This window comes from Anomaloglossus baeobatrachus, chromosome 5 (assembly GCF_048569485.1).
Source record: "Anomaloglossus baeobatrachus isolate aAnoBae1 chromosome 5, aAnoBae1.hap1, whole genome shotgun sequence".
In the NCBI taxonomy this organism is placed as follows: domain Eukaryota; kingdom Metazoa; phylum Chordata; class Amphibia; order Anura; family Aromobatidae; genus Anomaloglossus; species Anomaloglossus baeobatrachus.
The window spans coordinates 576864580-576880540 of NC_134357.1; the positions used below are offsets into that span (position 1 = coordinate 576864580).

The 15961-nt window shown below is 47.8% G+C and overlaps 1 protein-coding gene across 1 annotated transcript in view; it reads left to right on the forward strand.

Annotated features, from left to right (window-relative positions):
• Positions 1-15961, forward strand: part of LOC142313105 (uncharacterized) — a 327654-nt gene that overhangs the window by 4531 nt on the left and 307162 nt on the right. Inside the window, 2 exon segments of the mRNA XM_075352090.1 lie at positions 1354-1503; positions 5243-6010. Of these exon segments, the coding sequence (XP_075208205.1) occupies positions 1434-1503; positions 5243-6010 (838 nt within the window). The 5' untranslated portion in view covers positions 1354-1433.

The window sequence follows — 15961 nt, forward strand, 5'->3', positions numbered from 1 at the left end:
TGCCTAAAAACACAGCCATGAATAAAGAATGGTACCAGAATGTCCTCCAAGAGCAACTTCTCCCAACTGTCCAAGAGCATTTTGGCGCCCAACAATGCCTTTTCCAGCATGATGGAGCACCTTGCCATAAAGCAAAGGTGATCACTAAATGGCTCATGGAACAAAGCATAGAGATTTTGGGTCCATGGCCTGGAAACTCCCCAGATCTTAATCCCATTGAGAACTTGTGGGCAATCATCAAGAGACGGGTGGACAAACAAAAACCAACAAATTCTGGCAAAATGCAAGCATTGCTTATGCAAGAATGGACAGCTATCAGTCAGGATTTGGTCCAGAAGTTGATTGAGAGCATGCCAGGGAGAATTGCAGAGGTCCTGAAGAAGGGTCAACACTGCAAATATTGACTTGCTGCATTAACTCATTCTACCTGTCAACCTTTTGGTACTTATAATATGATTGCAATTATATTTCTGTATGTGATGTAAATATCAGACAAACACAATTAAAAGCCAGAGGGCAGCAGATCATGTGAAAATATAATTTTGGTGTCATTCTCAAAACTTTTGGCCATGACTGTACATAATTTGAGTTCTTGGACTGCCCTGCACCGCATGAACGGTCTTAAAACAATGCTCAATAGAAAGACACGCTTCTGGTGGAATGTGGCTTTTATCAAGAGATTTCTGGAAAGGGGGTTGGTTCTGAGGGGACTTAGGGTCAGAGTGTTTCCCTCATATGTTTTCTCAGAAGAATCCTTTAAAAAGAGGTGGGAGGAAGCTGCGGCGAGTTGTTCTAATACCTTCATGCAGCTCCTCATTGAGATGAATGAGAAATCTATTCATGAGTTGGAAACAGAAATATCTGACGCTCAGACCCAGTTGACCTCGGAACTAACCACTGATGAGCTCACTAAATTTAATGAGTCACTTGATAGGAAATTTTCCAAGTGGGAGAGAGAGATATTCAGTATCAAGACCAAAAAGTATCAACAAGATGTCACAGATTACCGGAATGGCCAGGTCTTTCGTTGTCTGGGTACTCCCCACAACAAAAAGAAACATAATGCCTCATCAGTATCAAGTTCAGCATCGTCTGTCTCCTCACTGGATGAAGAACCAGCGTTAGGTCTAACATCACCAGTTCTCTCTAACACCAGAGCTACCATAGCTCGAAACAAACATGCGGCAGCTCGTGGTGACGGGGGTGGGACTCCTCTTCCACTACAGAAGAAGAGTAGTAATGCTAATTTAGAGGTAATTAATTTATCTAAACACCAGTTGACTCCATCACAGCTGGAGGTCCTCAAATTGGGACGGACCTTTGTTCCTCAGTCTAATTTTAATGTTTTTTCAGTAATCAAGGACCTTCATCTGTTCCTGCGGAAGCTGGTGTTACATAAGCTACGCTCCAAGAAAGATCTAGGAGCACAATGTATGTCAGCCATGGAACAAGAGGCTCTTGCAGCACTTGAGTTGGAGGAGGAGTCTGCGGGCCACCCACCAGGTAACTCTCCCTCAGGCAATTTTCCCCGACATGTGATGCCAAGATCAACCATGTTCCCCCCTATCACTTTGTCCCCCGATTCAAATCTTCGGGGATTTAGTGACTAGAGACATCCAGGAACTCTCCCGAAGAGGCGGTATCAATAATCTCTCAAAGCAACAAGAACAAGCATTGAGAGTGATACAGGCCTTAGGGGGAGTTGTTATTAAGCCTGCAGATAAGGGGGGGAACGTGGTGATCTGTCCGGTGGAACTATATGAGATGGAGGCAGCTCAAAGAACGAGAATCATATGAACTCCTCCATCATAATCCAGTGAGGGGTTATACACACGATCTAGAGTTGATATTGTTGAGGGCATTTGAGGCAGGGACTATCCCCAAAAAAGTCTGAGGGTCTCCTCGTAAAATCGCCGGTGGTTCCAACCTTTTACCTCCTCCCCAAGATTCATAAAAACCTCAGTGTACCCCCGGGACGTCCTATAGTCTCTGGCATGGGAGGGCTCTGTGACGTCACGTGCAAGTTTATTGAATACTATCTGCACCCACTTGTGGAGACGTTGCCCTCCAATGTCAGAGACTCTTCTGACGTCCTGAGGCGGCTGGAAGGTTTAGTCTTGGAGAAGGAGGTATCACTGGCAACCATGGACGTGGAGGCCCTATACTCCAGCATTGGCCATCATGATGGGCTCAGAGCTGTGCATTTTTTTTCTGGATGCCAGTAATCTCGATAGGTCATTATCCAACCTTATTATGGAGTTGCTAGAGTTTGTGTTGACGCACAACTTCTTCGTTTTTCGGGGCCGGTTCTTCCAACAGAGGCGGGGCACTGAGATGGGGGCGGCTTGCGCGCCGTCTTACGCAAACCTCTTTCTCGGTTTCTGGGAGAGGGAGGTTTTCGGGGACGGCGTGCCGGCGAGCTCCCATGCGCAGTGTTGTCTCCGCTATATAGACGACATTCTGGTCGTCTGGGGAGGAACCGGTTCTGAGTTCGAAGATTTTGTGCGTCGACTTAACTCCAACGACCTTAACATCGTCTTGACTTACCGTATTGGTCCACGGGCCATCGATTTTCTGGACATCCAGATCTCAATTGAGCACAGCGGCATGGTATCCACTAACATCTTCCGCAGGTCCACTGCGGTGAATTCTCTTCTCCATGCCACCTCAGGACATCCACAGTCAACAGTCAACGCGATTCCGATGGGCCAGTTTCTGCGATTGCGCAGACTGTGCTCCTCGGATCGTGTTTTTGAGGAGGAATACAGGGACATGAGAGATTCACTAGCAGGGGATATAGTGGCAGATCTATTAAACGTGGATACCAGCGAGCTAAATTCTCCCGACGTGACCAACTGTTGGTTGAGAAAAATACCACAGAAGTAACATCCAGACCGGTGGCTAGGTTTATCTCCACATATTGCCGCCAATGGAACCAAATAAGGGGTGTGCTTAATAAACATTGGGGGATCCTTCAGACTGAATCTTCTATCGAGGGATACCTCCCGGCACGTCCCCTGATGACGGCAAAGAGGGGTAGGAGTCTCAGAGATATCCTTCTACATAGCCACTATGTGGCAAAGAAACCCCCCCCCCCTTTGACTGTGGTCCCCAACGTGTTGGCTGTTACCCCTGTGGTAGCTGTCGAGGATGTCAAAATATTGTTCTGGCCACCCATTTCTCCTCAGCGGATGGGAAGAGGAAATTCCGTATCCGAGAGTATATCTCCTGCAGCACATCCGGCGTAATTTATTATGCCGTGTGTGGCTGTGGCAAGATATACATCTGATTGACTTCCCGTGAGCTCCGGGTACGCACAAGAGAACATGTGCGGCACATCCTCGCAGCTAAGGAGGTCATTAACCCAGATTCCTTGAAAATGATACCCCGGCACTTCAGAGAGGCTCACAATTGTGACCCTAAATCTCTGAAGATTCGCGGTATCGACAAGGTACATCTGGGTATACGTGGAGGAGATATCAAAAAACGACTAGCACAGGTCGAGTGCCGCTGGATTTTTACTTTGGGGACTATGGCTCCCCATGGTCTTAATGAGCGCCTCACTTTTGTGCCTTTCCTGTGACATGGCACCTAGTGTCCCGGGGGGGGCCCCCTCTTCCATTTCTCCTTTTCTTTAGGTGGATCCTTGTAGGGGTGGCCCTTTCCTCTCTCTCCCATTTTGGATCCCTGTCAGGTTATTCGGATGCCCCATTCCTTGGAGTGGACATGATGTGGTGGCGCCCTTGTGACCATGCATGCGTTATACTTGCGTGCCCGCACGGGTGTTCTACATATTTTTATGATGTATAATTGGACTGCTTGTGCGGTCTGTTGTTTTGGACAGTCCTTATAGTTCTCTATTTTAAGTGTGTTTTTTGTCTTTTGTTTAGTTGCTTGGTACCCACCCCTCTTTCCATTCCTCCCTTTTTTCCCCCCTCCTTCTTCTTCCCTCCCCTTTTTATCTTCTATCTCTTTGTCCTAATTTACCCCAAATTTTGTGGAATAATATGAATGGATGAAGTTCGCCTGCCAACATGATGACATCCTAACATCTATATACCGGATCCCACCAAGCACAGCAGGCAATGAAGATGCACAGAAATTCTGCGATATAGCAATTTTAACTTATAACCTTATGTTTGGGTGCTATTGGATTACTCTTTTGTATTCATATTTAAGTGTCCTATTAGTTATTGCCATATCTGTTATTGATGAGTCGGTTATCCATCTTATGCACCTATTTTTTCAAGCTTTCTCTCTTTTCTCTTACATGGTGCATCTCTGCACAATCAGGAAATGCTTTATCATCTTCCTTACCTTGTTGAGTAGTATCTACTGTGCAATCCTTGCTTCTGCTGTGTGGAGTGGGTGGCGGCATGTTTTCCTTTGGAGGGGGTGTGAGCTTTCTGCCGCACTGTATTGGGAGTATCTTTCTCCCCAGTATACAGAATTAGCAGTTGTAATTCCTTTGGAGGGGGTTACACCCTGTGACGCGTCATTGGGAGTTTCCGTTGCCTGGATACTGCCGTGGCGGCGTCCCTAACAGCGGGGCCGGAATACATTGGTGACGTCACAGGAAGTTTTCTTCCATTCGGTCCCCGCTGTGGACGCCGGATCTCGGTTGTGTTCCTGTCTCTGAAGCTCTCAGTGACGCGCGCGTGGTGGGTGGATCTGAGCATTCTTGGGTACCTATTTAAGGTCAGAATTGTGCACTTCTTTTATCCGTCCCCCGACGAAGCATGCCTGACGCGAAACACGTGTTGGGACGCCGGTCCCCACGTGTCTTACCCCGGTGTACAAGTGATCTGGCCTGGTGAGTAGTGCTGCCTTTATTCATTTTGCTGCACATGGAAGGTTTTCATTCCATGTGAGCTTGTGGTTCATCTCGATGCAGCTCCACTTGTTGGCCTGGGAAATTGCCCATAGTTTTTCACGGATCACTTTGGAGTGAAAAAAATCCTCTTTTTTTTTTCTCCTTCTCCGGGACATGTGGGGTTCTTTCCCCTTCAGCTTCCCTCCGGTTCTACTATTTATATTTGTTTTCACTTTTGTACCTTACAGCACTTTACTATAATAAATATTTAATATATTTCTAAATCTTGCTTGTGTTGGTACTCCTTCTATGTAGCAAATTTAAAGACTCTATTTGCTGCTAATTTCTATAACTTGCAATTTATTTAGTTATTTTGTAAATTAAATCCTTAAATTTGTTTATATTAAAAATAATTTTTATTCTTGGCAGATGACTGTACCAGGAGATCAGATGGACAACTGACATCTTCAATTTTTAAATCAGATGATGTTGCAATCACACAAGATATAACTGAAGTGAATGCCACTATTCCAGATATAACATCATTTCTACACAGCAAAGATCTATCATCTGATTCTATTAAACAAGTCCTACCTTTTGATTCATCACAAACTATTAAGAAAAATAAAAGGCACAACAGAGGCGGTAGAAATCAAAGTGCTTTTACAGCAAACAAGCCATTTTCAACTTCAAAATATGAAAAAATCCATCAAAATATTTACACAGGGGAGAAAAGATTTTCTTCAGAATCTGTTAGTTGTCAGAAAACTCACACAGGAAAGAAGCCTTTTTCATGTTCAGAATGTGGAAACTGTTTTGAACGTAAATCGCATTTTGTTATACATCAGAGAACTCACACAGGGGAGAAGTCTTTTTCATGTTCAGAATGTGGAAACTATTTTGCACATAAATCACATTTTGTTATACATCAGAGAACTCACACAGGGGAGAAGCCTTTTTCATGTTCAGAATGTGGGAAACATTTTGCACATAAATCACATTTTGTTATACATCAGAGAACTCACACAGGGGAGAAGCCTTTTTCATGTTCAGAATGTGGGAAACATTTTAACCAGAAATCAAATCTTGTTAGACACCAGAAAACGCACACAGGAGAGAAGTCTTTTTCATGTTCAGAATGTGGGAAATGTTTTGCACATAAATCAAGTCTTCTTAAACACCAAAGAATTCACATAGGTAAGCTCATTAATCAGGGATGTAAATGTGTGACCTGAAGGAGTCTATATTGGGAAACATGCTCTGTCCCAGTGTAATCCCCAGTCATAAACCATCAATCACTCACTGGCTTAATACCCAGGGTTTCTTTAATTGTCCATGTCTCAGATGCATTGTATGCAGATTTGCCGAAAATTAAAAACTTTCATTCTTTAGTTCCCCAGATAAGGTACATAACATGAAATCTTTCATAATTACAATTCCCACCATGTAGTTTTATGGCATCATCTGTACTTCATGTAACATGCAGGACATTGGCCGCTCTATAAGAAAACTAAGAAGGAGAATTGTGGAAGACTTATCAAAACACTGAGAATAAGATGCCACTAAAGGGGGCTTTACACATAGCGATATCGCTAGCGAGCGTACCCGCCCCCGTCGTTTGTGCGTCACGGGCAAATCGCTGCCCGTGGCGCACAATATCGTTAGGAGCCGCCACACGGACTTACCTACCTAGCGACGTCGCTGTGGCCGGTGAACCGTCTTCCTTTCTAAGGGGGGCGGTTCATGCGGCGTCACAGCGGCGTGACTAAGCGGCCGCCCAATAGAAGCGGAGGGGCAGAGATGAGTGGCCGTAACATCCCGCCCACCTCCTTCCTTCCTCATTGTTGGCGGCCGCAGGTAAGCTGTAGTTCGTCGTTCCTGAGGTGTCACACACAGCGATGTGTGCTGCCTCGGGAACAACGAACAACCTGTGTCCTTAACAATGAATAATTTTTTGAAAATGAGCGACGTGTCAACGATGGACGATTTGGTGAGTATTTTCCATCGTTAACGGCCGCTCGTTGGTGTCACACGCAACGACGCCGCTAATGATGCTGGATGTGCGTCACGGAATCCGTGACCCCGGCAATATATCGTTAGATACGTCGCTGCGTGTAGCGGGGCCTTTACTCCGAAGCAGTCAAGCACTTCGCTTCACTCCATGGAAGTGATACATCCAGACTTCACTTCTATGCATTGGAGTGAGCACCATGCCCAGTTAGAGGCGGCAAGTGGAGAAAAATCTTTACTTTCTTCGGCGCTCCATTGGGAGACCCAGACGATTGGGTGTATAGCACTGCCTCCGGAGGCCACACAAAGCAATTACACTAAAAAGTGTAAGGCCCCTCCCCTTCTGGCTATACACCCCCAGTGGGATCACTGGCTCACCAGTTTTCTGCTTTGTGCGAAGGAGGTCAGACATCCACGCATAGCTCCACTGTTTAGTCAGCAGTAGCTGCTGACTATATCGGATGGAAGAAAAGAGAGCCCATATAGGGCCCCCAGCATGCTCCCTTCTCACCCCACTTGCGGTTTGTAAGGTTGAGGTACCCATTGCGGGTACGGAGGCGGGAGCCCACATGCTGTTTTCCTTCCCCATCCCCCTGAGGGGCTCTGAGGAAGTGGGATCTTACCGGCCTCCAAGCCCTGAGGCCGGGCTCCGTCCACAGACCCATTGAACCTGCTGGATAAGGAGCCGGGGTACCGTTCAGGGACAAGGCCCTGCAACATTCAGGTACTCTGTGTCCCCCTATGGACTGGCCGCGCACACTCCAGACTTGCTGGGTGTGCTAGTGCGCCGGGGACAGTAGCGCTGCGCGCTGGGGTTTGAGTCACTGCAGCTTAGCTGAGTGACTTTATGTGTTGGGAACTACCGCGCCGGCCGCTCCGGGAGCGGCGGCGCGGCTGGGACTTGTAGTGCGCCGGGGACTTAGCGCCGACCGTGCTTTTACGACGGCGGCGCTTATAAATCTAGTCCCCGGCTTTTGCGGCCTAGCTCCGCCTCGTTCCCGCCCCCTCCCTGTCAATCAGGGAAGGGGACAGGCGTTGTGCAATCGTCAGCGCCGAGGGCTGGAGCCTTATTTACATGCTCCAGCCCTCTCACTGGGCACAGTGGGACGCAGGTTTCCCGCTTTTTGTCTGAGCACACCCAGGGCCCGCCCCCCCTCCACAGAGATGCCGGCAGCCATTCCTGCATGCAGTCTGGCTGGGGAACGGACACAGGCTCTGGGAGAAACCCAGACAAGGGATTTCTAGCGACCACACACCCGCGTTAAGCGGGCGGTAAGCAGCACATTCGTGCTGGCCCCACTAGTGCCACAGTGTTATTTGGTGTACTTTTTCCTGTACCAGATATATCTATATATATTGCACTGTAAGGTCGCTTCTTGGCTGTATACCCCTATTGCTCTGAGGAGACGACAACATGTCATCTGCAAAACGCAAGGGTGCCAAGACACAGGCTGTGAACGCTGCTTGTGCCGCTTGTGGGGCTAATCTACCGGCAGGTTACAATGACCCCCATTGTGTGCAATGTTCGGTCCCTGTGCCACTTCGTCAGCCGGAGCCTATGGTGGTAGTGGCCCAGGCAGAGTTGCCGGTGAACCCTGTCCCGGTGACGGGGACAGAGTTTGCTGTTTTTGCTGACAGGATGTCTGTCACTATGACAAAAATCCTAGAGACCTTGCAGGCCAGGCCAGTTACTCAGTCCATGGACACTGCTGCGGCAATGTTCCCCGGTCCCCCTCAGTTGGAGTTAATCAGTGCTTCAAGGGGGTCCCAGGCATCTCAGCCTGACGGCTCTGATTCAGATGACAGTCCCAGGCAGCCTAAGCGTGCTCGCTGGGAGAGACCCCCCACGTCATCACGTGGATCAGGGTCTCAGCGAGAAGAGTCTCTACATGATGAGACAGAGGAGGGTGATCAGGAGTCTAATCCTGAAACCGCTCTCAATCTGGATACTCCTGATGGTGACGCCATGGTAAATGACCTTATAGCGGCCATCAATAGACTGTTGGATATTTCTCCCCCAGCCCCTTCTGCAGAGGAGGCAGCTGCACAGCAGGAGAAGTTCCATTTCAGGTATCCCAAGCCTAAACTGAGTACTTTTCTGGACCACGCTGACTTCAGAGAATCAGTCCAGAAACACCATGCCTACCCAGATAAGCGTTTCTCCAAACGTCTTAAGGATACACGTTATCCCTTTCCCCCTGACGTGGTCAAACGCTGGACCCAGTGTCCAAAGGTGGATCCCCCAATTTCCAGGCTTGCAGCTAGATCCATAGTTGCAGTGGAAGATGGGGCTTCACTTAAAGATGCCAATGACAGACAGATGGACCTTTGGTTAAAGTCTGTCTATGAAGCTATCGGCGCGTCGTTTGCTCCAGCATTCGCGGCCGTGTGGGCACTCCAAGCTATTTCAGCTGGCCTGGCACAGGTGGACTCTATCATATGTCCAGCAGTGCCGCGAGTAGCGTCCCTAACCTCGCAAATGTCTGCGTTTGCGACTTACGCTATCAACGCTGTCCTGGACTCTACAAGCCGTACCTCAATTGCGTCTGCCAACTCTGTTGTCTTGCGCAGAGCCTTGTGGTTAAAGGAATGGAAAGCGGATTCTGCTTCCAAAAAATGTTTAACCAGCTTGCCGCTATCTGTGGATAGACTGTTTGGTGAACAATTGGCGGAAATCATTAAGCAATCCAAGGGTAAGGACTCCTCCTTACCCCAGCCCAGATCAAGCAAACCTCAACAGAGGAAGTGGCAGTCGAGGTTTCGGTCCTTTCGAGGCTCCAGCAAGACCCAATTCTCCTCGTCCAAAGGGACTCAGAAGGAGCATAGGAGCTCAGATTCCTGGCGGGCTCAGTCACGCCCCAAGAAAGCAACCGGAGGAACCGCTTCCAAGGCGGCTGCCTCATGACTTTCGGCCTCAGCCCTCCGCATCCTCGGTCGGTGGCAGGCTCTCCCGCTTTTGCGACATTTGGCTGCCACAGGTCAAAGACCGGTGGGTAGCAGACATTTTGTCTCACGGGTACAGGATAGAATTCAGTTCTCGTCCTCCGCCTCGGTTCTTCAGAACCTCCCCACATCCCGACCGAGCAGATGCCCTTCTGCAGGCGGTGTGCTCACTAAAAGCAGAAGGAGTGGTGATCCCTGTTCCTCTGCAGGAACAAGGGCAAGGTTTTTACTCCAATCTCTTCGTGGTTCCAAAAAAGGACGGCTCGTTCCGTCCTGTTCTGGACCTAAAGCTGCTCAACAAGCATGTGAACGCCAGGCGGTTCCGGATGGAATCCCTCCGCTCTGTCATTGCCTCAATGTCTCAAGGAGATTTCCTTGCATCAATAGACATCAAAGATGCTTATCTCCACGTGCCGATTGCTACAGAGCACCAACGTTTTCTACGTTTCGTGATAGGAGACGACCATCTCCAGTTCGTAGCTCTGCCATTTGGTCTGGCGACAGCCCCACGGGTTTTCACCAAGGTCATGGCGGCAGTGGTAGCAGTCTTGCATTCTCAGGGACACTCGGTGATCCCTTACTTGGACGATCTACTTGTCAAAGCACCCTCTCAAGAGGCATGCCAACACAGCCTGAATGTTGCGCTGGAGACTCTCCAGACTTTCGGGTGGATCATCAACTTTTCAAAGTCAAACCTGGCACCGACTCAATCACTAACGTATCTTGGCATGGAGTTTCATACTCTCTCAGCGATAGTGAAGCTTCCGCTGGACAAGCAGCGGTCTCTTCAGACAGGGGTGCAGTCTCTCCTTCAGGGTCAGTCGCACCCCTTAAGGCGCCTCATGCACTTCCTAGGGAAGATGGTGGCAGCAATGGAGGCAGTCCCGTTCGCGCAGTTTCATCTGCGTCCACTTCAATGGGACATTCTCCGCCAATGGGACGGGAAGACAACTTCCCTAGACAGGAAAGTCTCCCTTTCTCAGACGGCCAAGGATTCTCTGCTATGGTGGCTTCTTCCCACCTCATTATCGCAGGGAAGATCATTCCTGCCCCCATCCTGGGCAGTGGTCACGACAGACGCGAGTCTGTCAGGGTGGGGAGCAGTTTTTCTCCACCACAGGGCTCAAGGGACGTGGACTCAGCAGGAGTCCACCCTTCAGATCAATGTTCTGGAGATCAGGGCAGTGTATCTTGCCCTATTAGCCTTCCAGCAGTGGCTGGAAGGAAAGCAGATCCGAATTCAGTCGGACAACTCCACAGCGGTGGCATACATCAACCACCAAGGAGGGACACGCAGTCGGCAAGCCTTCCGGGAAGTCAGGCGGATTCTGATGTGGGTAGAGGAAAGAGCATCCACCATATCAGCAGTTCACATCCCGGGCGTAGAAAACTGGGAAGCAGACTTCCTCAGTCGCCAGGGCATGGACGCAGGGGAATGGTCCCTTCACCCGGACGTGTTTCAGGAAATCTGCCGCCGCTGGGGGGTGCCGGACGTCGACCTAATGGCGTCTCGGCACAACAACAAGGTCCCGACCTTCATAGCGCGGTCTCGCGATCAAAGAGCTCTGGCGGCAGACGCCTTAGTGCAAGATTGGTCGCAGTTCCGGCTCCCTTATGTGTTTCCACCTCTGGCACTCTTGCCCAGAGTGTTACGCAAGATCAGATCCGATTGCGGCCGCGTCATACTCGTCGCCCCAGACTGGCCGAGGAGGTCGTGGTACCCGGATCTGTGGCATCTCACGGTCGGCCAACCGTGGGCACTACCAGACCGTCCAGACTTACTGTCCCAAGGGCCGTTTTTCCATCGGAATTCTGCGGCCCTGAACCTGACTGTGTGGCCATTGAGTCCTGGATCCTAGCGTCTTCAGGATTATCCCAAGGGGTCGTGGCCACCATGAGACAGGCTAGGAAGTCCACTTCTGCTAAGATCTACCACAGAACGTGGAAGATTTTCTTATCCTGGTGCTCTGCACAAGGAGTATCTCCCTGGCCATTCGCGTTACCTGTCTTTCTTTCCTTCCTGCAATCTGGGTTGGAAAAGGGCTTGTCGCTCGGCTCCCTTAAAGGGCAAGTCTCGGCACTATCCGTGTTTTTTCAGAAGCGTCTAGCACGACTTTATCAGGTGCGCACGTTCCTGCAGGGGGTTTGTCATATCGTACCTCCGTACAGGCGGCCGTTAGATCCGTGGGATCTAAACAAGGTCCTTGTTGCTCTCCAGAAGCCGCCCTTCGAGCCTCTGAGGGATGTGTCACTTTCTCGACTCTCACAGAAAGTGGCCTTTCTGGTAGCGGTCACGTCTCTTCGGAGAGTGTCCGAACTAGCAGCGCTGTCATCCAAGGCTCCTTTCCTGGTGTTCCACCAGGACAAGGTAGTGCTGCGCCCCATTCAGGAGTTTCTCCCTAAGGATATCTCCTTGCCTTCCTTTTATCCGCATGCAGTTCATCGGTATGAAAAGGATTTACATTTGTTGGATCTGGTGAGAGCACTCAGAATCTACTTTTCCCGCACGGCGCCCCTGCGCCGCTCGGATGCACTCTTTGTCCTTGTCGCTGGTAAGCGCAAAGGGTCGCAGGCTTCCAAAGCCACCCTGGCTCGATGGATCAAAGAACCAATTCTTGAAGCCTACCGTTCTGCTGGGCTTCCGGTTCCATCAGGGCTGAAGGCCCATTCTACCAGAGCCGTGGGTGCGTCCTGGGCATTACGACACCAGGCTACGGCTCAACAGGTGTGCCAGGCAGCTACCTGGTCGAGTCTGCACACTTTCACCAAACATTATCAGGTGCATACCTATGCTTCGGCGGACGCCAGCCTAGGTAGAAGAGTCCTGCAGGCGGCAGTTGCCTCCCCGTAGGGGAGGGCTGTCTTTGCAGCTCTAACATGAGGTATTTCTTTACCCACCCAGGGACAGCTTTTGGACGTCCCAATCGTCTGGGTCTCCCAATGGAGCGCCGAAGAAGAAGGGAATTTTGTTACTTACCGTAAATTCCTTTTCTTCTAGCTCCTATTGGGAGACCCAGCACCCGCCCTGTTGTCCTTCGGGATTTTTGGTTGTTTTTCGGGTACACATGTTGTTCATGTTGAATGGTTTTCAGTTCTCCGACGTTACTTCGGAGTGAATTTGTTTAAACCAGTTATTGGCTTTCCTCCTTCTTGCTTTTGCACTAAAACTGGTGAGCCAGTGATCCCACTGGGGGTGTATAGCCAGAAGGGGAGGGGCCTTACACTTTTTAGTGTAATTGCTTTGTGTGGCCTCCGGAGGCAGTGCTATACACCCAATCGTCTGGGTCTCCCAATAGGAGCTAGAAGAAAAGGAATTTACGGTAAGTAACAAAATTCCCTTCTTTACAAGGGGCATTTTAAATTTTAGAATTCAATACAAAATCTCCTTATAGAATGAACTTTAAAAACGATTCATTCTATATAAACATTCAGTAAGAATGAATTCCCAGATCACGGCATTTGACCCTTTTACGTCACATCTTTGGGGTCTTCTGGCCATGTGAATGTTCTTGGCTCTAACAATCTGTGTAATCCTCCTTTGATATTGGGTTGTGCTCCAGGTACACGGCTCCTGGGCTCTATCTCATGGGCAGAAGGACGGCGCTATATATGATCGCATTTTCCATCTATATCTTTATGTAAGAAAGTTTTCTAAATAATGAATGCTCCAATTACTGGTAGATACATTTTCTTTGTAGCACGTATACAGTGCCTTGCGAAAGTATTCAGCCCCCTTGAATTTTTCAACCTTTTCCCACATTTCAGGCGTCAAACATAAAGATAAAAATTTTAATTTTTGGTGAAGAATCAACAACAAGTGGACACAATTGTAAAGTTGAACAAAATTTATTGCTTATTTTAAACTTTTTTAAAAAATAAATGAAAGTTGGGGCGTGCAATATTATTCGTCTCCTTTAAGTTAATACTTTGTAGCGCCACCTTTTACTGCGATTACAGCTGCAGTCGCTTGGGGTATGTCTCTATCAGTTTCGCACATCGAGGGACTGATATTCTTCCCCATTTTTCCTTTGTAAACAGCAGGAGCTGAGTGAGGTTGGATGGAGAGCGTTTGTGAACAGCAGTTTTCAGCTCTTTCCACAGATTCTCGATTGGATTCAGGTCTGGACTGTGACTTGGCCATTCTAACACCTGGATACGTTTATTTGTGAACCATTCCATTGTAGATTTTGCTTTATGATTGGGATCATTGTCTTGTTGGAAGACAAATCTCCGTCCCAGTCTCAGGTCTTTTGCAGACTCCAACAGGTTTTCTTCAAGAATGGTCCTGTGTTTGGCTCCTTCCATCTTTCCATCAATTTTAATCATCTTCCCTGTCCCTGCTGAAGAAAAGCAGGCACAAACCATGATGCTGCCACCACCATGTTTGACAGTGGGGATGGTGTGTTCAGAGTGATGAACTGTGTTGCTTTTACGCCAAACATATCGTTTGGCATTGTGGCCAAAAAGTTCGATTTTGGTTTCATCTGACCAGAGCACCTTCTTCCACATGTTTGGTGTGTCTCCCAGGTGGCTTGTGGCAAACTTTAAATAACACTTTTCATATATATCTTTGAGAAATGGCTTTCTCCTTGCCACTCTTCCATAAAGGCCAGATTTGTGTAGTGTACGACTGATTGTTGTCCTATGGACAGACTCTCCCACCTCAGCTGTAGATCTCTGCAGTTCATCCAGAGTGATCATGGGCCTCTTGGCTGCATCTCTGATCAGTTTTCTCCTTGTTTGAGATGAAAGTTTGGATGGACGGCCGGGTCTTGGTAGATTTGCAGAGGTATGATACTCCTTCCATTTCAATATGATCGCTTGCACAGTGCTCCTTGGGATGTTTAAAGTTTTGGAAATCTTTTTGTAACCAAATCCGGCTTTAAACTTCTCCACAACAGTATCACGGACCTGCCTGTTGTGTTCCTTGGTCTTCATGATGCTCTCTGTGGTCTTCATGATGCTCTCTGTGCTTTAAACAGAACACTGAGACTATTATAGAGCAGGTGCATTTATACGGAGACTTGATTACACACAGGTGGCATATATTTATCATCATCAGTCATTTAGGACAACATTGGATCATTCAGAGATCCTCAATGAACTTCTGGAGTGAGTTTGCTGCACTGAAAGTAAAGGGGATGAATAATATTACATGCCCCACTTTTCATTTATTTTTTTTTAAAAAAAGGTTTAAAATAAGCAATACATTTTGTTCAACTTCACAATTGTGTCCACTTGTTGTTGATTCTTCACCAGAACATTAAAATTTTTTATCTTTATGTTTAAAGCCTGAAATGTGAGAAAAGGTTGAAAAATTCAAGGAGGCCGAATACTTTCGCAAGGCACTGTATATATACATTTATTATCTTAGATTGCAGTTACTCATGGTATTGCCCTATTATATAAATGTTGATATATTATTCCATCTTTATGGTTATTCCATCTTTGTGTCACAGGTTTTTCATGATCACAGTTATACATTATCTAATTGGCAAATTCTGTTGTTTTCCTTTTGATAACGAACCTTTAGGTATTATTGTATATATCCGGAACATGAAGACATTTCCAGAAGTACAATGTAATTTCCAGGTTGATTCATCTTCCTGTAACTTATGTATAATCATATATATCGCAATGTAAGCCGCTAAAAGCTCTTTATTCTCAGGTTGTTATCTCCAGTAACGTGTCAGCCATGAGAATGTCCATATTGTTACATTAATATTCTGACGGTCATATGTGAGACTTTCCTTTACTCAATCGTATCTTGTTTGATTAATTGTGAATAACATTGACTTTTCCAACTGCAGCCATTTACTAATGACGCTTATTGGACTGTAATGTTCTCTGGCTCAGCACTTGTTAGAGAGAACGGACGCGGAACAGCAGAGGATGTGTCCATTTTGGAGACCCAGATAATCCGCTGTTTATTCCCACGCACCTCAGCGATGTGGAAAAGTAAAAAGCTTTATTGACAGCTACAAGTGTCGCCCCCTAATGACTCTGTAAGGACCCTGATCACACACTAAGGGTAACACAATGTTGGAGAGAAGTGACGCGGAATAGCAGGGTCTTTATGGTCACTCCGGATATCGGGACAATACGCGGTATGTTCCAACGTGTTCCAGAGATATGGACTTGTAAAGAGCTTTATTGAAAGCCACAAGTGCCGACCCCTAATTACTTTATCACGGA